This window comes from Nematostella vectensis, chromosome 7, assembly GCF_932526225.1.
Source record: "Nematostella vectensis chromosome 7, jaNemVect1.1, whole genome shotgun sequence".
Taxonomy (NCBI): Eukaryota; Metazoa; Cnidaria; class Anthozoa; order Actiniaria; family Edwardsiidae; genus Nematostella; species Nematostella vectensis.
The window spans coordinates 6,667,140-6,690,043 of NC_064040.1; the positions used below are offsets into that span (position 1 = coordinate 6,667,140).

Consider the following 22,904-nt stretch of genomic DNA (forward strand, 5'->3'; position numbering starts at 1 on the left):
TAAAATCATATTTAGGAGAGGAAGATTACTATTTACATTATCTTTCTATTTACTTATTTCCAGTTTTTGTATTCATTTTTCTGGTTCACGAACACGACTATTTGGGCTTTTTGTATTTATTTCTATTTACTAAGAGGGAGTAATAAAAAGATAAATCCATAATAAATAAGATACACCAAACACTGGTATTCGACTCTGCCTAATTTTCGTCTTTCGTCGCAGGGGGTCTGCCCTGAAAAAGTCTTATTAAAATTTGGCAGAGTCGAATACCAGTTTTTGGTGTATTATATTTATTCTTCTGGTTCACGAACATGACAATTTGGGCTTTTTCTTTTTATTCATAATAAATAAGAAATATAATAGCGAATGTGTAGATAGCTTAACACAGAGAATGCATTGGACACAAATGGATCGGTCGAAAATTTCATAAGATCATCTCATCTTTTCTAAGGCTATTTTTAGGGTTAACTTCATCATGTATTATGGGGCTAAGAATGGCTTATATAGGCTTATCAGTTGATTAGGCCGTTTCAAGTTTGTGGTTTGATAAAATGCAAGAGCAATGAGATAGTGGTCCCCTAAACGACAGAAGTAAAACAAGAGGCCGAACTTCAATGTTGCTAGAATTTTCTAAGCTTTTAATGTGGGCGGCCCCTAGGCGAGCAATTCCTTCTTCATTGATATGAGGATTGAAACAGCTATCTATTTGTTTTAAAGTAGTGTTCTCTATTATCATATATCACTTATTGGGAACGTTAAGAGCATTTTAAGGCCCACGCATTACATCTAAGCTTCTAAGTTTCTCAAAAACAATAATAATTGTTTTAACGAAAATTGATGTGGGGTGAAGGGCATGTGGTTAATTTACGGGGGGATGGAATAAACTCAAACTGTAGGAAATGTTCCAACATGCCCTTGAAACTTCATCAAATCCCTTTTACTTTTGTCAAGCAATACAATTTTATGATACGCAAGAAACTCTTCAACTTAATAAAAAACTGTACTTAATTTTATAAAAGCAAGTGAACGAAAATGTCAAATAGGGCTTCAAGAACCTTCGTAATTCATTCATTGACAAATATCAGGCGTGTACAGACAGGTGTGCCCCCTCCCCCCTGACAACAACAACAACAACAACAACATATTTTATTAGCACCCTCTATTATACAGATATTACTTATTAAATAAGAAAAGGAGAAAAATAATTATAATTTTTATAATTGGGCACCAGCCGCATTAAGAAATAGCATAGCTAATCGAGCTTAAGCGGCTCCAAAAACTGGGTCATTTCTTATTAATGAATCTTCAAATACTATGCTTTTTCCTTCAAATACTATGCTTTAACTATGACTGCGCACCCCCCTCCCCCCCCCCCCCCCCCGCTCCCCCAGCCAATCCTGGGTACGCCTAAATATGTATAACTTGTAGCCATCACTCAATAATTAATATCTATATGTACTTTAGGGCCTACTTATTTTTTAACTTGTGTTTTTTTGTGCCGTGTTTTGGGAAAATGTTTTCTTTGTGTATTTGAGATCCAAATCGCCAATAGCGGCAGTGCAGAATCGGCGGTAGATTACAGTTTCTTACATAATTGATAGCTTTGAATATTTACTATCTTTCTGCCAACCTACAAGATAAGCTCAGTTAATGAAAAAAGTCAAGCAAAGATTGACTTCCTTTTCCGTGACGAGAACAAATTCGAACGCAAAATCTATGAAATGAAAAAAATACGATAAATGACTTTTTAATAGTATTATAGTTTTAGAGTCATGAAGCTGGTTGTTGTTTGTTTGGTTTTTGTCTTCGCTTCAAATGGAAATTCATCTAGGCAAGGTAAGAAAGCATGTAACATGTCTTATGTTAGGCTTTGAAGTCTTCGTGTGAGCTTTGTTAACTTTAAAAGTTGAGAACGAAGCCTTAGAGAGAATTAAGCACGGCCTCTAATTTTCCCCTTCACATTAAATTGTTTTACTTTGGAATAAAGTATGATTCAACTATTTTTATTTCAAAGAAAAATGTCTAATACTAACTAAACAAGGTATGGAATCGCATCAAGTGTAAGATGCCAGTAACCGGAACACGTATCTATGTCTTGTAAATCATATGGACGTTCATTATTAAAGTCACTACACAAAGCCAGGAATATTTACAACGCTTCTTATCAATTCAAGATGATTAAACCATAAGTAATATTTTCGACTATTACTGAAGAGTAATTTTTTTTTACATACTAGAATCAACCCGCCTTCTTTTTATAATATTTAAGATTATTATTGGTAAATGTAAAAATTTTGAAATTAGTCCAAGTTAAGCTGTCTGGTTTATTAAGGATAGGACAAAATCTTTTAGTTCAATCGGGTAACCTCCTTATATCATTACTACACACTATCATTTAATGATAACTTTGCCACTTGGCAAAAATTGAAGGTTCCAATGCGGCTCTTCTTAAGGGCGCCAGGTGAAAGCGCCATGCTTCGATTTCAAAAAGTGTTTTTTTTTGGTATTCCAAAAAAGCTGTTGACGTTGTCAAATCAAAAAAAAATAATATATGGCAAGCGCTGTGTTTGTTAATGAAAATGCCTGAACGTAACCCTGTTCTATTCAAAGGACGGTGCGGCTTTGCTCGTGCTTATTACCAAAACACAAAAAGATGCTTGCCTGCATAGAAATAATAAAGTGTTAATAAAAGCTTAATTTCTAATTTTCACAGCGTGGATTAAAGAGCTATTGGAGATCACAAAATACGAGTGTTATATAATACTCATAAGCAATGACCTATTGCTTATGATTTCTATAAAACAATATCCTCCCGCGCAGAGCTTTCTTTGGGGCAGAGGAAACGAGCGACTCAGAAAGCTCTGCGCAGGAGGAAAATAAAATAAGGGTTTTCGCGTGAACTGGACGCTTTCTGTAGTATGAAGGAAAGGGGAGTTGCCTCAATAGATTAAGGTTTCCTTTCTCTTTATTTTTAAATTTATTTTTTCGTGGCATCTCTCTTATTCTTCAGCCTCTATTTTTTCATATTGAAGCCCCAAAATATTTTGGCTGGTCAGTCACGTGTTTGATAAATGAAGGATGAATTTTTATTTTGTTTTGCACGATATTTAAAACACCTGATCTTGATTGCTTTGAGCTCTTGCGAATTTCGACATAATATTGTAGTCTGTTTCTATAAATAATTACATAGCCTTTTCCCAGGCGTGCACTCGATATTATTTGATACGATGCTTCAAGTAGAGACAACCACCTTGTTTGTATTGGTCTCGCGAGAGCTGGAGAAGAGGCTAAAACAAGTGAATAAAGATAGAGTTTCCTACAATAAAATAGCCAGCAAACATACTATATCTTCCAGAATCCTTATCTTGTATGACGATGATTCTTTATCTTACATCATTCTCTATCGTGTCACACCAAGAGAGCATGGATGAGAGAGGAATTCTTTGGTATTGATCTTGAAAATGCGACACAGCGCGCTGGTAAAACCAAAGAGTCCCTTATGTTATTCAAGCTCTCTTGGTCACATCGCTATCCTCTCTTTCAGACTGCAACAAGCCTTTGGGTCTTGAAGACGGTACTATAAAGGATGATCAAATAATCGCTTCCTCCTCGCACAATAATGACTACCAGACGTACGGTGCACATCAGGCGCGCCTTAACAAGCGCACCTGGCCACAGGGATACCGATCGAGCAAAAATCAAAGAATTATGCCGTGGATTAGAGTGAATTTCCCTAAAGTGATGGTTGTTACGAGTATAGCAACACAAGGTTACGGGGGCTTGGATGTGGAGGAGTGGGTTGAGACGTATTTATTAATGTATCTAGATGGAGACAAATACAACGAGATAAAACGATCGGCTGGACAGTTAGTACGTATGTTCATATACTTTTGCTGTTGTTGCCTTTGTTTTTGTTGTTGTTGTTGTTGGATTGCGATTGTTGTTGTTGGATTACTATGTTATTGTCGGGTTGCTGTTGTTGTTGTTGTTGGGTTGCCTTGTTGTTTGGTCAGGTTGCTATTGTTGTTGTTGTTGTGTTGCTGATGTGGTTATTGGGTTGCTGTTATTGGGCGACCGCCGAGAATTTAAATCAAGGGAATCTACCAATTCCCTTGCTGTGTGCAGTCAAATGGTTTATGACAAGACAGTCAAAACATGACAGCCATTGATTGGTTTAGGGGGTTTAGGATTTTGGATTAGCCGAGGTCGTTCAACAACGAATTCGGCTATAACAATACAATAATATCCTTAATTTTTCTTCTTCTACCCTACGAAATTGAAAAAGTCATCTACAAATTTTTGGTATATCATGTTAATTTATTTATTTCAAGAACACACGTGTGTACTTATATTTGTATGATCTTACTTTTCTCCTTATACAAACATTTTCTTGAAAGTATTTTACAGGCAACACCGACCGAAATCGTGTTCGCCTAAACTATCTACCCATTCCAGTTATGACGTCGTCGTTGTTACTGTTTCCAGTGAAACCTCATAATAACGCCGCCCTGCGAATGGAAATCTATGGATGTAGACCGGGTATGATATTTTATTACTTCAAAGCTTTTTCAGTCTGTATAAGTACAAAAGTAAAACGCGCGAACAGACTGGTGGAGAAGGCGACAAAGCGATCGCAATTAGACAATAACAATGCTTTTAATGCTGCAAAAATGAAAAGGATGTAATTTTTTGTGTTAATAAATGAACTTTCAAATACCGACCGTCACTCCTCTTGTAGCTACACGGTCTTTATAAACCGTTGAGATAACCGTTATACTTGATTTTCATTAATTGCGACGCGCGTGCGTTACTAAGGCAAACTTCGACGACGACCTTGTGAAGTGAGCCAATAAGGAGATCAATGCTTCAGTTCGCAGCGCACTATAATAACTAGATTAAAAATTCCTATTTTGCTTGGCTCATTATTATCTGTGATATATCTTTTTAGATTATTACTTTGTTGTGTGGCTCATGGTACCAAAGCTCTTCGAACTCAAGTATATCTACCCAGAATCGTCTGATTATAAGTTGCTAAAAGACGAGGTTTTATTGGAGGTATGTAGGTCTTTTATATGAGGTATTGGTCTTTGCTAAGGAACATATGTATGCAAACAGATTAAAATACATGGCAAAAGCCTTCCTCACATAACTGTTCTAATGGTCCGCCATTTAAAAGCTCAGTACTCTATCTTTAAAACCGGTTTTTGTTGACATCAATATTTGCCGTAATGTTACTAATGTAGACTAGACATTTGGTGGCGACTTCCTTTGAGTAAACGTCTTAAGCGGCCACTTGGCTTGGTCCCTGAGAGTGGCCACTTTGTTACTTGAATACCATTTTGTTCTGAAGTGTTCTGAGCTACTACGCTATTAAACGCCCTTTTTATCCTCGGGCGCATGAAAATATAAGAAGACCTTTAACTACTCTCATAATTGTGTTACTTCTTTCAGGTTTTTTCCTACTTTGACACTAATGAAGTATCGTTCCTGTCAGCTCGATTACAACGCTTCAGGTATTATCTCAAGTTAAAAGCTAAAAGTGGTCTTGTTCTGTCTACAGAGTGAACAATATTGAGGGTTTTTTTTGTATTATCGAGATACCTGGTACATGTGAACTTACCCTTCGATCGTGTGCGATCATATGGAAACTACTGTGCATCGGTTGCGATCATATGGAAACCACTTCGCAATCAGAATGCAAGCCAGCCTTTAGTATGTTCTCTATATTCTAATAAAGCCCCTTTTTCTGCAGTCCCAAGCCAAGCGAAAGTAAACTCGCTGGAGAAAATACACCCTGGATCGTAGCAGAGATAGAGATCTACTGCCTTGAGAGTAAAAAGGAAATGGTGTACATGCAAATCGAAAAGCATTTGAAAACTTCTAAGCTTTTCCACCCCCTCTTTATACAAATTAACTATCCAGGTGAGTTAAAGGTGGATGAAATGATACCCAGGCCCGTCCAAGTTGGATATAATATAACGATACTAGAAATACCGAAGCAGTTAAGGGTGTTGGGACATTTCTCTGGGGGTCGTTGCTAGGCAAACTTCAAGACGTTATAAATCCGACAATTATTTGTGAAATGGAATGAATTTATCATCAGGCTATGACGTCATCACATGACGTCACAACAGAAAAATTCTATAATCTGAGCTGTTGAAGTATCTGCCATGATAAATGTAGCTTTATAACATTATTTGGGATTCGATTCTTCCAAGTAATAAAATTTTTGCACAATTTTAATTTTTATTTTTCCACTCTTATTTGAATAATTTCTTTAATTTTTAAAATATCGCGAGATCGATATGTAGTTGTATAGATGGCAACTAGGTGAATATTCTCTGCATCCGTTCTTCGCAAAGATTATAGAGTTAGAAACGAAAACCGGAATGATCTACGCATGCGCATTTGAGTATTGCGATAAAGCCTGGTTACAAATGCGAATGTCAAAGAATTTTGTTATAAAAAATGAACTTTTCTCTCGCTTTTTAAACAGTGAAATTTGCCTTGAAACAACTCTTTTCTTGCTCAAATAAGCACTTCAGGTCGCTAAGTAGGTGCCCTAGATTAAAAATCATGCTCGCCTATTTTTGTTTTACAGTATTTGCTGTTTTCTTACGTTTTTCTCGCCAGTTTCGGCGTTTTTTTTTAAAGATCAGGAATGTCGCGCACGTAAATTGTTTTCCCGCCATTCGATTTTCCGTCTAAAAGTGTGAAGTTCCCGGATGATCGCGGGCGCGCCTAACAACCGAATCGCCAAGTAACGAGAAATGTCCCAACACAATGCCTGTGATAATGATGGCGAAGATGCAAACAAGCAGAAATCTAAAAAAATAGAAGTAAAAGTAGAGCCTCTAAAATAACGATATAGTGTTACGATAATTTGATGTTACCGCAGCCAGGAAGGTTATCGTTCAGTTGTTAATGCGAACCAATTTTTATTCCTTGGAAAAACATGGATTTCATACTCGATTTGATATTCGATTTGTTTTAAATTTAAATTACATTTCTTTCAGTCAATACCAAGTGCAAGCCCGCAGCTGTAGACATAGGGTTCAGCTCTTTTCCAACCGCCACAGCGTTAGTGAGCAAAAATGTTGTAGAAATTCCCATTAAAATAGACCTCAAGTGCAAAGACACTACTCGAGATGATGTTATTACCGAGTGCAAAGGCACAGGAGTAGACAAGAACACTGGATGGTTTAAACTGTTTGTTCCAGTTGGTAAACCCAACGACCGAAAACCCACTTTTAATCCATTAGCGTTTATGTTTGATGTGGAAAATGCGTATGCATACATAATGTGCACAGCTACAACCGTAGTAAATCAGACATTACTCGGTACAACTTATGCTGGAGGGTACTATCAACTGAGGGTTATTAGACTTTCAGCAGTTATTACTGGCCCAGAAAATGTAGTGACAGGCGCCAAGAGTCTTGCGTTTAATGCGTTAAAATCAAGGGACTATATGGAAAAATGGAGAAAAGTTGAGGGAATGACCTTTACATGGGAGTTATTGGACAAGACTATGAAACCCATCGCAGGTGCTTTTGAGGTGGACGATAAGAGCGAAGTCTACGCTCAAGTTAAGAACTCATCTGAAAGACATTTGTATGCAAAACTTCTTCTAAATAAGCTGTATACCAATGTGAGCTATACAATTCGGCTTACTGCCAAGAAAGGGAATCGCAGCAGTCACCAGGAAGCAAACTTCACTATTCTTCCGCTTCCGCGACTAAAAATCAAGTGAGTGGTTAAAATGATAGCGAAAGGGGGAAGGTAAAGGGAAAGCTAGGATGGGAAGCGGAGAGGAATCAGCCAGAGAATGGAAGAGTAAACGGAAAGTGAAGTACAGGGCATACGAGGAGAGGGGAGGGCATACGAAAATAAAAGGAGAATGTTTGATATGAAAAGCAGAGTTAGAAAATGTGTGCGCGCAGAAAAACGCCGTATAGAAAAGATGAGAGGAGGGGGAGGGGGGGGGGAAGAGGTAAAAAGAGGAGTCAAATCAGGGAAATACCAGAAGTTAACCAGAAAAAAATTATCGCAAAGATATACTTGTGATAAACTCCCTGATATGTAACTAGTTTTCTTAATGAATTCTTGCGGACATGTGGTCGTTATATAAAAACATGTACACATGCAATGTTTTGTTTTGCAGATGCTTGTCGAATTGTGGTGGGAAGGTGGACTATAGTAAACCAGTAGAAGTTATCATTATATGCCACGGTCAAGCTTGTGAGAAGGTTACGAAACACAACATCACAGCAACCTTTAATAACGCAACGATACTACTGAGCTCCGAAAAAGAAATGAGCCGCCGTGTCACCATTCCTACCAAGCTAATCGAAAATGGGTTATTGCAGCTGTCAACAAGCGTAAATGTACAAGGAGGCTTCTCGGCGAAAGCGAGCAGATCTCTAAGTTTCAGAGAGTGCAAAATTTGGCCCGCTTTCGGTAAAGTCCTTATGACAAATTATGCAATTGAATGCAAAGGCTGGGACTACTGGAGTACAGGACTGCACTTCAATATGTACGAGATAGTCCTGTGGTCTAGAACTGGACAGGAAATCGTGTTACTGTCCGGACATTTGCCCACCTTGTACTCTGTGCTACCAGCTGGGGACCCAGAGAAGGATCATCGCCTTAATCTGATGGTGAGGATCTCAGAACCCGGACAACGAATGGAACAGGTCAAGTTATCTGTACAGGTAATTTCTACTAGCACACCTTAGCCACATAGGATTGGAAATCTTTCTTGTCGTTTTGCCAATAAATCCAAAGGTTTTTATTACAAAAGTTTCAATACCATAAAGATAAAGGAAGAGTAAATAGGGAAGAACAAATTTTGAGAAGGGGGGAAATGTGCGCATAGATCATTTTAGCGTAAAGAAAGTCAAAATTGTTGCAATAGAAACCTACATCAATGAGGCTTTGTTTAATTCATTAAACTTTGTGTCCTCTCTGCTTGGTAAAGACTTGACCAGCCGCAGGGCACAAAGTGTTATCCGTTAAGAAACAAATAATAAATGATAAATTAAATTGGGGGAAGCTGGGCTTGAAGGCGGTTTAATAGCATAATATAATCCCAAGTCTGCAGAATGCAGGGGCGTATTTAGGGGGTGGTACAGGTGACCCTGGCCTCCCCTTCTAGAAGCCAAAAATACAGTAAATGTATGAGACAATATCTTAAATACAGGAGAAAATTACTTGAAAGGTCCTTTTGGGCCCCCTCCTGTTGAAAATCCTGGCTACGCCGTTGGAATGCCTTATATCGCAGAACGTCATGCCTTCGATGTCGTTGACAAGTACGGTTATGTCATGATTTCATTTCTCTCTATAGGTCGAGCCGATAAGTCCATTTCAGGTGGTACAATTTCTAAAGCATCACGTGAGTGTCACCGACCAGTGGACACATATAGCGATGGCTGCTCTCTCAGTATTTGCACCAGACACGCACTCCGAGGAGAAACAAACAGTAAGCAGTTTACATGACATAATAATTTGTAGACAGGAGGATAGCCAGGGGGACTAGGGAACTTGAAGCCAAAAAAGGATTAATTATTGATTTCCCTTAAATTGCAAGGCACACCCAAATTTGCATTTTTATCCGCTTTCAGCAAAGTATTTGGAAGGGGTATTTTTATTCACAATGGCATGAAATTCCTTTTCGGATTTTTTTAAAATTTGAAATCAATTTAAAATATGATGAATAGGTTGCAGTTTTATTATCAATAGTTGCTTTGTTTAGAACCGCCATTTGTTATGCTTGTTAGAGGTGGGAATCAAAATGGTCTTTTGCCTTACATTTTAGGTAGAAATCGAACAAACAACCCATTTACAGAAACCTCGATATGGCATTACTTGATATAGCTAACGATACCAAATTTCCGTCCCGCCAATAGTAAGATATATGAGAAATAATCTTAATTTATCGATTTGCTCGATATAGCGATGCAATAATTCTTGTCATATCGACGTATCCTTATCTTACATTTTTCAGGTAAATGACCTGATATTGCACAACCTAGAAAACGTATCCGTAAATAAGAATCTCAACGAAGTAAGGACTGTGTTTTATATCGTCGGCCAGTGCATTGGCAGCAACATGACTTATGTGAACAAGGTTTGAAAACTATTAATGAGCTTTGGTGTTGTTAGAGCATAAACTACAGAAATGTGACAAGTTGCGTAACATGTTACAGGACGACAATGGTTGTGCAATTGTTGTTTTTGTCCTTTAATAGCTACCTAGTTTAATCTTTGTATGATTTTTCGGTACGCTTGATTAGTCACTTTTTACGAGCGGTCTCAGAGGGAGCAGACTTTTGTACAGTTTGTATGGTGCGTCGTTCAATGTACAGCTCGTGTGGTGCAGTGTTTTGGTACACGGCTCACGTGCAGGTGGTCCCTAGGTACAACTTGTGTGGTGCAGTGTGTTTTGGTACACGGCTCACGTGCAGGTGGTCCCTAGGTACAGATTGTGTGGGGCAGTGTTTTGGTACACGGCTCACGTGCAGGTGGTCCCTAGGTACAGATTGTGTGATGCAGTGTGTCAGTACATGGCTCACTGTGCCGGTGGTCCCTAGGTACAGCTTGTGTGTTGCAGTGTTTTGGTACACGGCTCACGTGCAGGTGGTCCCTAGGTACAGCTTTTGTGTTGCAGTATGTTGGTGTATGGCTCACTGTGCCGGTGGTCCCTAGGTACAGCTTGTGTGGGGCAGTGTGTTAGTGCATGGCTCACTGTGCCGGTGGTCCCTAGGTACAGCTTGTGTGATGCAGTGTGCTAGTGCATGGCTCACGTGCAGGTGGTCCCTAGGTACAGATTGTGTGGTGCAGTGTCAGTGCATGGCTCACTGTGCCGATGGTCCCTAGGTACAGATTGTGTGGTGCAGTGTGTTGGTGCATGGCTCAATGTGCAGGTGGTCCCTAGGTACAGCTTGTGTGTTGCAGTATGTTGGTGTATGGCTCACTGTGCAGGTGGTCCCTAGGTACAGATTGTGTGATGCAGTGTGTCAGTGCATGGCTCACTGTGCAGGTGGTCCCTAGGTACAGCTTGTGTAGTGCAGTGTGTATGGCTCAATGTGCAGGTGGTCCCTAGGTACAGCTTGTGTGGTGCAGTGTCAGTGCATGGCTCACTGTGCCGATGGTCCCTAGGTACAGATTGTGTGGTGCAGTGTGTTGGTGCATGGCTCAATGTGCAGGTGGTCCCTAGGTACAGCTTGTTTTAGTGTGTTGGTGCATGGCTCGCAATGTAGGTGCTCATCCCTAGGTACAGCTTGTGTGTTGCAGTGTGTTGGTGTATGGCTCGCTATGTAGGTGCTCCTTCCTAGGTACAGCTTGTTTTAGTGTGTTGGTGCATGGCTCGCTATTTATGCTCCTCCCTAGGTTCATCTTTTATGATGTAGTATGTGATGCTTCTGCAGTTCAGTGTCATGCCTATAAACTGGTCCCCAGACAGCCTGTGTAGTGCAATGTTTAATTTACAGGTAAACGTTGTTCCTACGTATAGCTTGTGTGGTGCGCTGAGTTAGTACTTAGCTTAATGTGAAGGTTGTCTCTAGGTTATGTTTTTGTATGGAATATAAAGCTTGTGCCAGGCCAAGTTTTTTTTTTTTAGCTGCATTGATTTGGTACATGTCAGACTGTGCATTAAGTTCTCTCAATCATATTGTTTACAACTGAAATTATTGGCTCGAAGTGATACTACATTTTAATGCATAAAAGGCCTTTTTCTTTTCTACTGTAGAAACGCGCTCTGGCCATTTATGAAAGGTCAGTGAATGCCCCTACATCACCACACAACATATCTTCCTTCGAGTTGTTATCTATTATTGGCTCTAGCGCCGTTCAGGGTCTGGGGGACATAATGCAATCCACGTCATCACATCAAACCAACCTTACTAAAGAACAGGTATGCTTACTCATACTCAGATTCTCCTATTTAGGCTGCTCGTGTCGAGAAATATAAAAAGAGTAAAGTATTTCAAACAAGTATTCTTTAAAAATAATACGTGTGATTTCAGAAACAAATCAAGGATTTGAAATTTCTGGGATGGGGTCCTGTAGTGTCAGATTACCAGGGGTTAAAAATGTTTCTCCTATACAAATAAAATGTCGGAGGCTGGATAGATCGATTCTGAAAGTGCACATTACAGGGGCAACTACTCCCCTCCCCCGACCTACTAACACTCTCAGCCCCTCCAGCAAGAAAGGCACTTCGTGCCCGATACAGCACTATAGCAGCATCTTATTCGGTGCAAGGATAACTTTTGACTCGTGATCAAAATATTGTATTATATCCAACTTGCACATCTTCTAGAAGTTTTTTTTTGCTGTCTTTCAGGAGCGTTTTGTCGTCGACAAGAGTGTCAATCTGATCCAACATTTGTCGAGCATGATCTCGCGGTCTACAACCATTGACAGGGATATGACGATCAAAACGCACAGCTACATATCAGTTAAGGTGGCCAAGAGGCGGTCATCTACAATCAATGGAACAACACTTCAAGTGGGAGAAAGCACAATAATAATCCCTATGCTCCCAATGTTGGAAGATAATGAAACCATTGTTATACAGGTAATTCATGACATAAAACTTACACCTCGAATCATCGCGGCGGATAAATGAATAAAGGATTTGGGCCGCAGGGAGAATTTGTCATTGCAAAAGGGAAATCAGCGCAAATAGACCGTCGTTTTCTTTTATTTAGGGCTTGTTGTAAAGGAATTTCGCATTTTCTAATCTACAATTTATGTAATGATAAGAAAAAATGATCCAAGGGGTAGAAAGGGGTAGACTATCGGTAGAATTGTGTGGGATCCCTTAGATAAAAGGGAGTGGTTCAGGGAACATACAGAAAAGAAGGAATTGCAGTCCGTTTGCCGTTTTTTGTGTGTTCAGACCAGTGTAAGCATCAATGCGGCTTGTTAAGTTTCTTTTTGACGAGATTAACGCACATTTTGTGTCTTGACAGGCATTTCAGTTCAGTGAAAATCCTTACACGTGGCATCCCACCGCAAGCAACATCAACTCAGCTGTTCTAGACATCACGATACTCGTCATCCCAAATTCTACGATACCCGCCCCAAAGAAATACAAACAAATAACCGGATTTGCAGAGCCGATTGAGTTTTACCTACCAACAATATCCGAATCGCAACCGACAAGCCAAACACAGAGACCGGATGCTGGAAACGTATTCTATGTCAAACCGAGCCGAGAAAACGTGTCAGCAGAATTCACCTACCACGCGATTCACGTCAAGTCTGAACATTTGAGTTATAGTGTCAAACTAAAGCCGCGATGGGACGTTCAGCTAGAGGTGTATGTGCGGTACAAGGAAAAACCTACTCTAGCGAACTATAGCTACATGACAAAGCTGCCCAATTTTAGCTCGTGTCGGAATAGTTTTATAAACTGTAAAGCGGACCCCTATCTTATTATTATTTCAAAAAATACCACAGGCCACGTTGGTATCCACTATCTGGGAGTACGTTTTGTCGAACAGGTTCAAACGGACCGTGTTAGGCGTTCATCTGATGAAATGTATAAGCGAGACAAACAAGTGAGAGGCGGCAATCGAGATAGCATTACGGACGGCAGGGATTGGCAAAGAAGTGGCATAGGTGCACCGAAAGGTGTCGTGACGCGTGACATAGGTCCCCAAGATGATGCGATGCTTGCAAGGGATTTACAAGTAATCAAGCTTGTTCCAAGTCGTCAAAGGCGTGGATGTGCTGAGTACAAAGACCCTCCTTCGTTAGTTAACAGCAAGGTCATGCCAATGTATGACGCAAATACGGACGTCAATTACACGTTTGATGTGACGTCAGGGACATGTATGTACTGGGATGTACTCTTGCAGAGGTGGTCATCACGTGGATGTTGGGTGAGCATCTAACGTATAATAGAAGACTTCCGCTTCCACAGTTTGCCATTGGAATTTCATAGTTTAATGTGTCTGTGTTATTATCTCAAAGTAATAAGGATTTTTAAGCATAAGGAGAGCGGGGCACAATAGAACATTTTAGGGACTTTAAGATGCGAAACGGCGACGGCTAGGATGGTGTGGCCAAGAAAAACACTTTAGCATTTGACAATAACTTTGAAAATAGTTTCAATAAGCATACAAAGGATAAATATCAAGAAACACACAAAAATCAACTAGAGACTTTATTTCTACAATGCAACAGAGTACGGCCAATTTAGACCGTAAAACTTCGTTGTTCGTTGCTTGGCTGAGAACTGTTGAAATCTATAAGAAAGAATGCATCTTCACGTGCGGCCTTTCGATTTCAATTCTCAGATTAATTTCATTCTTTTCTACCGTCGCTGTACTCGTAACCGCATTTTGAAGTCCCTTTAAGCTCTAACAGTACGGCCTAATTGGACATTGGTGGCGTCAAAGACTAAGGGAGACTAAAAACTAATAAAATAGTTAACTTTTTTGATATTTTCATATTTAATAGCTTGGTTCAAACTCCTCTCTGACGCACATCCATTGCTTCTGTAACCATTTGACGTCCTTTGGAGGAGACTTCTTTGTGCCACCGAACCCTATTGACTTCAACAAAGTTTGGAGCGCGTTTACCTCTCTGGACCAGTCTAATAACGTGGTCGTGCTGGCAACAGTGTGCTTGATGTTTGCCTTGTACGCATTGGGACTGGTATTCGCCAGGAGAGCAGACCAGCGTGACAAGCAAAAGGTAAAAAAAAATAGTCTCCAACTATTTACCAGCAAAGTCTGGTTTCCATACAATCGGCCAATATTCAATTTTGATGTTCGGAGCGATGTTAGAGAATGCTCTGAAATGCTTTGAGGCTATCGATCCTCTGCTCCCTATGTAACCTTTATATGTCGGGGAAATCTTAGCTTTGATTTCATTTATAATCACCACATTCAAGCCGGTCACAATGGGGTTAATTTGTGTAAAAAGGTTAATTATATTTCGGGGCTATGTGGAAAAATCGGCATTAGCCAGATCTAACAACAAGAAAAATTAACAGCTGAACAATTAATCGCCGAAGCCGAGGTGAATAGCGGTCCTAACTACTATTGTTTTAGTGTGTAATTGGCGGTGACTGAACAAGAGATATTTTTCTGGTATCATTTCATAGAATTCATAAGATATAATTGTTTACATTACGAGGTATCGCTTCTGTGATATGACAGTTATGTTGATGTACGTGTAGCTGGAAGATTTTGTTCGCTCTGATCATTAAGAAAACCGTTCATCCTTTAATGTCTTGGCCTACAAAATAGATGACCCTAATCCTGGTTTCCTTAATTTGGTTGGCTTTTCCTGATGTTTCCCCGATTCTAAACTTATATCATAATTCTAAAATAAGACTCTATTTCTGATTTTATATCCCACAAGGTTGTCAACACCACCATACGCCTCAACGAATCCAATCAGGACTCAAGCGAAAAGCGCTACAAAATATTCATACAGACAGGGGCATGGCGAGCTAGTGGAACCACAGCCAGTGTTGGTCTGATTCTCTACGGAGAGAATGGTGCATCGCAACCGATCTTCCTCTCCAAGCCAGAACATGCAAATGAGATCTTCTTTGCCAGAGGTAGCATCAACATCTTTAACATACTTCTGGGACAGGATTTGGGGTCTTTAATCAAGATCAGAGTATGGCACGACAATTCAGGAGGAAGTCCAGACTGGTTCCTTACGCAAGTGATTGCCGAAGACACCACAACTAAAAAGAAAAAGCATTTCTTGTTCAACAGATGGCTGTCAGTGGCTAAAGGAGATTGTAAGATTGCGGCGGAAGTGCGTGCTTATAGCCAAGACGACAAAGATAGATTCAGGCATTTGTTTTACTTGAGAACAGATAAGGGCTTCGGAGAGGGGCACCTCTGGTTATCTGTCCTCACCCGACCGCCTCAAAATCACTTCACGCGCTGCCAGCGCTTATCTTGCTGCATGTCTATCCTCTTCGCTGCAATGATTACAAGCGCGATGTTTTATAACTTCGGAGCCAAGCCAAACGATGACTTCAACATCGGTCCTCTTAAGATGAGCTGGACTCAGATCAAGATTGGGATACAAAGCGCTATCATTGCTACACCAATTAATGCAGTAATAGTTTTGTTATTCAGCAAATTCCACCCTACAGATGAAGAGAATAACAAGCGAGGACCTCGAGGTTCATGTCTGACTGCTATTAATATTCTAGCCTGGTTCCTGTGTGCATCTGTTATACTCCTGTCGGCGGTGTTTGTGGTTTTTTACAGCATGCAGTGGGGGAAGGAAAAATCTAATGACTGGCTTATCTCCGTGCTTGTGTTTGTTACACAAGATATCTTTATAAAAGATCCCATCAAAGTTGTTGTTCTTGCCTGTTTACTTGCAGCAATATTTAAAAAGCTCCCCGAAGAACAAGATGCTAATCGGAAATTGAGCAATACAGAGATAGAGATAAAAACCGATGTCGGGGAGCCACCAGATGAGCTGCTTCTCAACGAGAAAGAGTTTAATTTGAAAAAGCAAGAACTCTTTCGCGTGACAAGGGAGATTCTTCGACTTATCGTAATGATTGTTTTATTCATGTTGGTATGTTATAGCAACAGGGGACGCACCAGATACATGCTGACGAAGTCGATGGAGGACTTGTTTCAAGGCTTCAACGAGGTCAGTATCTCAGCTAAGACACAATCTCTGAGCTTTGCGTTGTTGTTATTAGCTCGTGTTAACTTCCGTGCCACCAATACGATTTCGCAGTAACGGTAACAGTAATTCAGGACGTTAACCAAAGGGATAACAAGAAACTTTCAGAACAGCAGACAAAAGACACTCAGCACCTAATCGACAACAAATCAAAGTTCAGAGATGAGTCTAACTTTTTTTAAACCGTCGAAGTGGGTTTCCTGTGGCCAAGGGGCGTACCCGAGACTTGACTTTGAAACCAAACCGTGTATACCAAAGTCACAGCACTCAACTACAGTATTTACCCGCTTATAAGAACCTATAATTTTATTTTTAGCCTTTAATTTGGAACTGTTTTTTCAATGAACCTTTGAGATGTCCCAGCAATAATGAAAATCGTGATTCTCAAGCAGTTAACTAAAACTTGGATTCTATAAAATATCTTGACCACATATTGTACGAAGGCCAGACCAGTATTGACATTCCATTAATCTAGATACCGTACCTCTACTAGCCATTAGTAGCCTAAAATTTAAAATAGTATCCGTTAAATAAGAATCTGTTTAGGCTAACCTGAAAAACCTAAGCTCTTATAAGCGGGTAAGTAGTCTTTGCTCTTACGACGGTTCTGTTGATTCCACAAACCAACCGCCAATGACCACGTAAGGCCCTTATTGCTATGATTTCTTGAAACATCGTTTCTTATAATATTATCATGAGATAAGCGAAAAGTTTCAAAAGTATTCTGCTATTCGAACAACAGCTAAAATTCTTCTTTTCATTGATAGGTTTCAAACGAGGTGGAGTTTTGGACGTGGTCCAGAGAGATCCTTGTTCCGGGATTGTTTAATGCCACGTGGTATAACGGGGCTTCATTCGCATACAAAGAGAGCTTCCTGGGTAACAGAGAAGTAATTGTTCTCGGGATGCCGCGATTGCGGCAGCTGAGAATAAAACCCGGTTAGTAGCTTTGTAAATCACACTCACATCTGTTTGCATTCACACGGTGCACCGTTTGGTGCAATACCACTTTAAACAATCATACAATAAACACTAATTGCAATCATATACTGACTGCCTTCTAGAATCATATACTGTCCACCATTTTTCATACACTGTGCACCATGTGCAATCACACAGAGATTACGATGTTAAATCACACCCTGACCACCATGTGCAAGCAAGCAGTGAAAACCGTGTGCAATCACACACTGACCACCATCTATGCAAGCAAGCAGAGTCAACCGTGCGCAATGAAAAACTAAACAACTTGTGTATTCATTTGATTTACTGACACACACTCTTCGTACAATGTAAAATCACACAATGACAACTATGGCAAGCAAACGCAGACAACAATGCACACATATGCGATCACACATTGACGTCTATGTTAAAAACACACACTGACTACCAGATACATACAATCATAAACTTGCCACCATATGCAATCATGAGAAAAGATTGTGTTATGGGGTTAACACCAAGTAAATAGTGATGCTGTGAAAATAGTGATGCTGTTATGCTGTGGTAATAGTGATGTTGAGATTATGTTTCAGAGCAAAGATGTGATTACGCGGAAAAGATTACTGAGCTTTCTCGGCATTTTACAAGGTGTATAAAAACATTCGCGAAAGTCAACGAGGAAAGAGGACCCTATCTTCCTTCGTGGGTTCCAATGCCAAATAGGGCGAAAAATATATCTGAAGAAATAGAGAAAACATTCTGTTCAAAATATTGGCGATATCAAAGTTCTGACGCAGGCTCTGTGCTCGGGGCGTTCTCCAAGGCTTATCCAAATGGGGGATACATGGCTGAACTTGGCTACAATACCGAAACTGCTTTAGATATTATCAATGAACTGGAAGTTGATAATTGGGTGGATGACTTAACAGCTGTGATATTCATAGAGTTTGCTGTTTTTGAGCCCACAAGCTCTCTCTTCAGTTTTGTGAAATACGCTTATGAGTTTGAGCCAACAGGGTACAGAAACCCAGAAACAAGGATTCGAACAATATCAGTGTACTCCCCAACCGATCCGCGCTCTAGAGTATTTCATAATGTATGCAAAGTTATCTTTATGCTGTTTGTGATAATTTGCCTAGTGTTGGAGATCAAAAAAGCTGTCGGAACTCGGTGTACATACTTTAGAAAGTTTGGCAATTGGCTGGAGATAATTCTTCTCTCGTTGTGTGTCGCAGCAATAGTCATGAACTCCTACGTCGAATATTTCGCTGGAAAGTACGTTAAAGACATCCAGGCAAACCCCTATAAAACATGGAACACTGATGAACTAGTCTTCTGGTCTGACCTGGAAATTTATATTCTCGGTTTCATCACATTTATTCTGACGGTTTATTTGATTAAGCTGATTCGGTTCAATCGCCATGTCGCATTGATGCTCCGATCTATGGGAAGTGCTTCAGGCCTTCTTATCTCATTCAGTGTGGTGTACATCGTTGCGATCTTGGCATTTTCTATGCTGAGCTGCTTAGCTTTTGGCTCGTCAGTCCAAGCTTACTCCAATCTGCTCAGATCGACAAGAAATATTATGAACAACGGCGCCTTCGGGGGCGATATCAAGTTTGAGGATATTAAACACTCCAGCCCGTTTATCGGACCACTATACATGTTCACACTCCAAGTGGTCATTCTGTGCGTCTTGACTAACATGTTTATTGCAATACTGAACTTCTCCTACTCAATCGTGAGCAGTGAGGAGGATGTGATGATGTTTAAAGACGTCCAAACAGCAGCCTTTGCGATTGAGTATTTCTTCAAGTTTTTACCAAATAAAGCGGGGATCTCATTCAAAGACTGGAGATGGCATTTCAGAGTAAAGCTGCCAAACTATAAGGGTAAATACAGTATCACCACCAGGCTGATTAAAAAGAGAAAGGCAAGTGATAAGTTTATGTGGAGGACTTCTCTGAATTCCGGGATAATGGAACACGAGCCATTTTGTGAAGACGCAGTAAGTGAGCCTGATCAGCCTTGTTGTAAGGTCTTCGAGCATCTGGATTGCACTTGTTATAAAAACCATGCAAGTCATTCTACCATCGAATACGAAAGGCCATGCAATAGTATCTCTAAAGACGAAAAATCGACTTTATCGGCGTCTAATGTAACGGTGTGCGCGAGCCATGTATTTCCAACGAAAAGCTTCTTGGAGAGTGCGCCTGCTGAGGAGGGTATACTAGAACCGAAAGGCAATGATGCAATAGACACCTTAAAAAGTGTCGAGAGCGTGGATGATATCATGTACCTTGACGACGACTTTACGATGGTGAAGATTAAACGTGAGTTATGCGATATTGGTATTAGCCTTAAAAAATCAATAAACAGTTTGTATGACCATGTGGATTTGAATCTCGACGAGAAGACTCCTACTTCACCGAGGTCATACTTCAGGAAACGAGACTCGTTTAGCACCGTCTCGCTAACCACGTATAATGAGAGCTCCCGCGGTTCTAACCAAAGTTTTATTGACAGACGCTCTATTTTTAGTAGAGAATCATACAATAAGTCGGAGGAGTCCTTGAATTCTACCATTGAAAACAACATTGACACTGGTAACCAGCGACGTCTTAGCAACCAGAGCGCACTTTCTCTTAATGTGTACGGTGTAGAAAACTACAGGTACTGAATATCTATTATTTTGAAATAGGAGTAGCTTCTAGAATAGAAGATGGGTAGAAGTACTAATGTCTTATATAGCAAAGAGATATTGAATAGATGATAAAGAGAACAAAAAGAGAAGAGAAGCCGATGTCTATTCTAGCTATTTGATTGCATTTACGATATGACAAATATACAGATCAAGTCAAACCAGGAACGAATATGTAATACGTTTCTAAACAGACTTGAAATGAAATGCCATGTAAAGGTCGAAATTGTGTGGGGCTTATAGTCGCGAAATAGTTATAGGTCTTCAAAAGTGGAGCCGGAACTATTTTGAACGATGATTTTTTTTATGCCTATCTCTTTATTTAAACTTTAAGCAAAATCCGAAAAGAGGGGAATGTAGCTTCATTTAAACTTCTAAATCAAAATCTGCTTTAACCGATAAAAGTTGTTGAAAGCCGTTAAATTCTTCACTACCCATACAAACAGGAGGAACATAACACTAAAAATGTTTGTGGGGAAAGAAAGAATAACATTTGAAAGAGCTTAAAGAAATCAGTACAATCACCTACTACAAACTTTACCAGGATATAAAATATGAAAGAAACAAAAAAGTTGTACATGCTGTTTGGAGATAATATTATACAATAAATATCCTTATCAAGAAAAACACATCTGAATCAAGCCCGTAACTGAATTTGGTTGCTTGCGGAGTAGTATCCCTTGAAGCCGTTCTTGGCTTGTCACGTTAGGCGGCGCTCAAGTTGGCTCAAGGAGAATGCCTATAGGGATATAGCGCTCTGCCGTACGCGCCCATACCGCGAGGTGGTATGGGAAATATGCCGCTGCTTATAGTGAAGACCTTAGCTGGCGATTATCTGGAAGGTACAGTTTCTTGCATTATCTATCAGAGACACTGCAGCATTTCTTTCTTCGTGCCGCGTACAATTGTAAAAGCCATCTGCATAAATAGGGAAGACAACGGCAACGCGAAAGACGACGGCAGAAAACAATTGAGAATTCAAAGAGCCAGACCTGAAATATAATGGATTCTGTCTGATACATTTTAGCCGTTTTTCTTCAAACGACAACGAGAAAACTTCAAGTTTCATGGTGTAGCGAGGACGGGAACGTGTGCGCCGAAACTAGACTATCCTTGTTCGCCATGCTAGAAATAAGATTCTAGGTTTTACTATAGTTTTTTGGGGGGAATACATAAACGAGTGAATTTATCTAAACTAGTTTAAAATTGTGCGCAAATTATGAAAGCTTTTTGGGTTCTACCTGCAGTCGGTCGCCGTCGTCGCTGCTATTTCGTTCAAGCACTTTGGCAACAGGTTTTCTTTCAGTGTAACTACGGGAGTCTCCGTTTGACACCTCTTACAGGATAGGTGCCAAACCTGCTCTTGTTTCCTTGTTTAAGAACGCGCAGATATATATTTAGAAAATTATCAGACTTTACTGCCATTCTGATAGCGTTCAACCAAGTTCGTGTCGGTGGTAAAGGATGGCAGAGCTTGAAACAACATATATTACCCATACTTCCTCGCGTGCGGCAAAGCGCTCTTTGACAACGTTTATTGAGATAGCTGTATGTCACATGTCTTGTAAAGCCTCACCCCGGGTAATTACTTACATACCTGCCATAACCATTACATACTTTACATATAGCTGCCACGCCAAGCGCCGCGTGAGCGGAGCCCCATACCTTAAATATGGTAAACCATCAACTCGAGTTTTCGTGACGCAATGTCCTTCAGTCCGTTCCATCGAAAACTTGGTGTCATGTATGTGTCAAGGGGGTGCGACGAGATAATCACATGTGTGACATCATCGATGACGTCATAAAAAGAAAAGAAATTCCATGAAATATCGTTAAGGCTGATTTAGACGACATGTCTTATAACACTCACGAATAACACTCTACGACTTTCGTAGTTGAGCGTCGAAGCGGATTTGTGGGCTGACTTACACTCTACGACTTGAGTTGTAAAGGCAAGTCGCATACGACTAAATCATGTTGTCTAAATCAGCCTTAAAGCAAACAAGCTTGGAAGATGTGCATCTGTTTTAAGAATATTAATATCCAAGGGTAAAAAAAACATTGTCAGACAACAAAACTTTACGTTATCAGTAGCGTCACAAGCAGTAGTAAAGCTTTATATTGAACCTATGGATCGAAGACTAGCAAAGTCCTGTCACTTTGGAGCTTAGGCAGTGCCTAAATCTATAAATGTTAGATGGCCCTTTCCGACAGACCTGGTTGTATAAAAGAAGATTCTTGAATGAATGTTTATGGCCCTAAATGGAAGGCTGCTTTTGGCTCACAGATTGATAGTTGGCGCTCTTTGGTTGATCACTTCACAAGAAATAATCATCAAGTTAGGAGTTCGTTGGTGGCACCCACCTACATGTAGTTTAGCCGGCTTGATTTTTTTCATTGTTTTTTTTTTTCGTCATCGTACTTTGTATCGGTATATCTAACTATGGTGTCGAAGATTGTACCGCCAAAGTTATACATCCATCAATGAATGAGACATGTGGTTGTGCCCCCCCCCCCCCCCCCAAAAAAAAAAAAAAAAAGTTTCTTAATGTTTCCGGAATGCCCCCCCCCC

The 22,904-nt window shown here is 40.1% G+C and overlaps 1 protein-coding gene and 1 long non-coding RNA gene across 2 annotated transcripts; one reads left to right on the forward strand and one right to left on the reverse strand.

Annotated features, from left to right (window-relative positions):
• The first annotated feature begins 1,438 nt into the window (after positions 1–1,438).
• Positions 1,439–20,961, forward strand: LOC5520845. Its single transcript, XM_048730244.1, has 17 exons — positions 1,439–1,836; positions 3,545–3,870; positions 4,398–4,539; positions 4,949–5,055; positions 5,452–5,513; positions 5,753–5,922; positions 7,017–7,746; positions 8,162–8,711; positions 9,344–9,478; positions 10,004–10,126; positions 11,750–11,914; positions 12,347–12,580; positions 12,978–13,892; positions 14,473–14,709; positions 15,382–16,650; positions 17,454–17,625; positions 18,225–20,961. The coding sequence occupies exons 1-17, from the start codon at positions 1,773–1,775 to the stop codon at positions 20,309–20,311; spliced, it is 7,488 nt and encodes a 2,495-aa protein (XP_048586201.1). The 5' UTR covers positions 1,439–1,772; the 3' UTR covers positions 20,312–20,961.
• On the reverse strand, positions 15,292–22,845 carry LOC125568302. The gene is made up of 2 exons (XR_007312226.1): positions 21,998–22,845; positions 15,292–15,715 (listed from the first exon to the last, which is right to left on the reverse strand). It is a non-coding gene; the product is annotated as an uncharacterized LOC125568302 (long non-coding RNA).
• Between the last annotated feature and the right edge of the window lie 59 nt (positions 22,846–22,904).

Bases quoted from the DNA above. Each gene is read 5' to 3' on its own strand.
- LOC5520845 (XM_048730244.1), top strand. From the start codon at position 1,773: ATGAAGCTGGTTGTTGTTTGTTTGGTTTTTGTCTTCGCTTCAAATGGA. The intron at 7,747-8,161 runs GTGAGTGGTTAA...TTTGTTTTGCAG, and splicing joins CTTCCGCGACTAAAAATCAA to ATGCTTGTCGAATTGTGGTG. The intron at 17,626-18,224 runs GTTAGTAGCTTT...ATTATGTTTCAG, and splicing joins GCAGCTGAGAATAAAACCCG to AGCAAAGATGTGATTACGCG.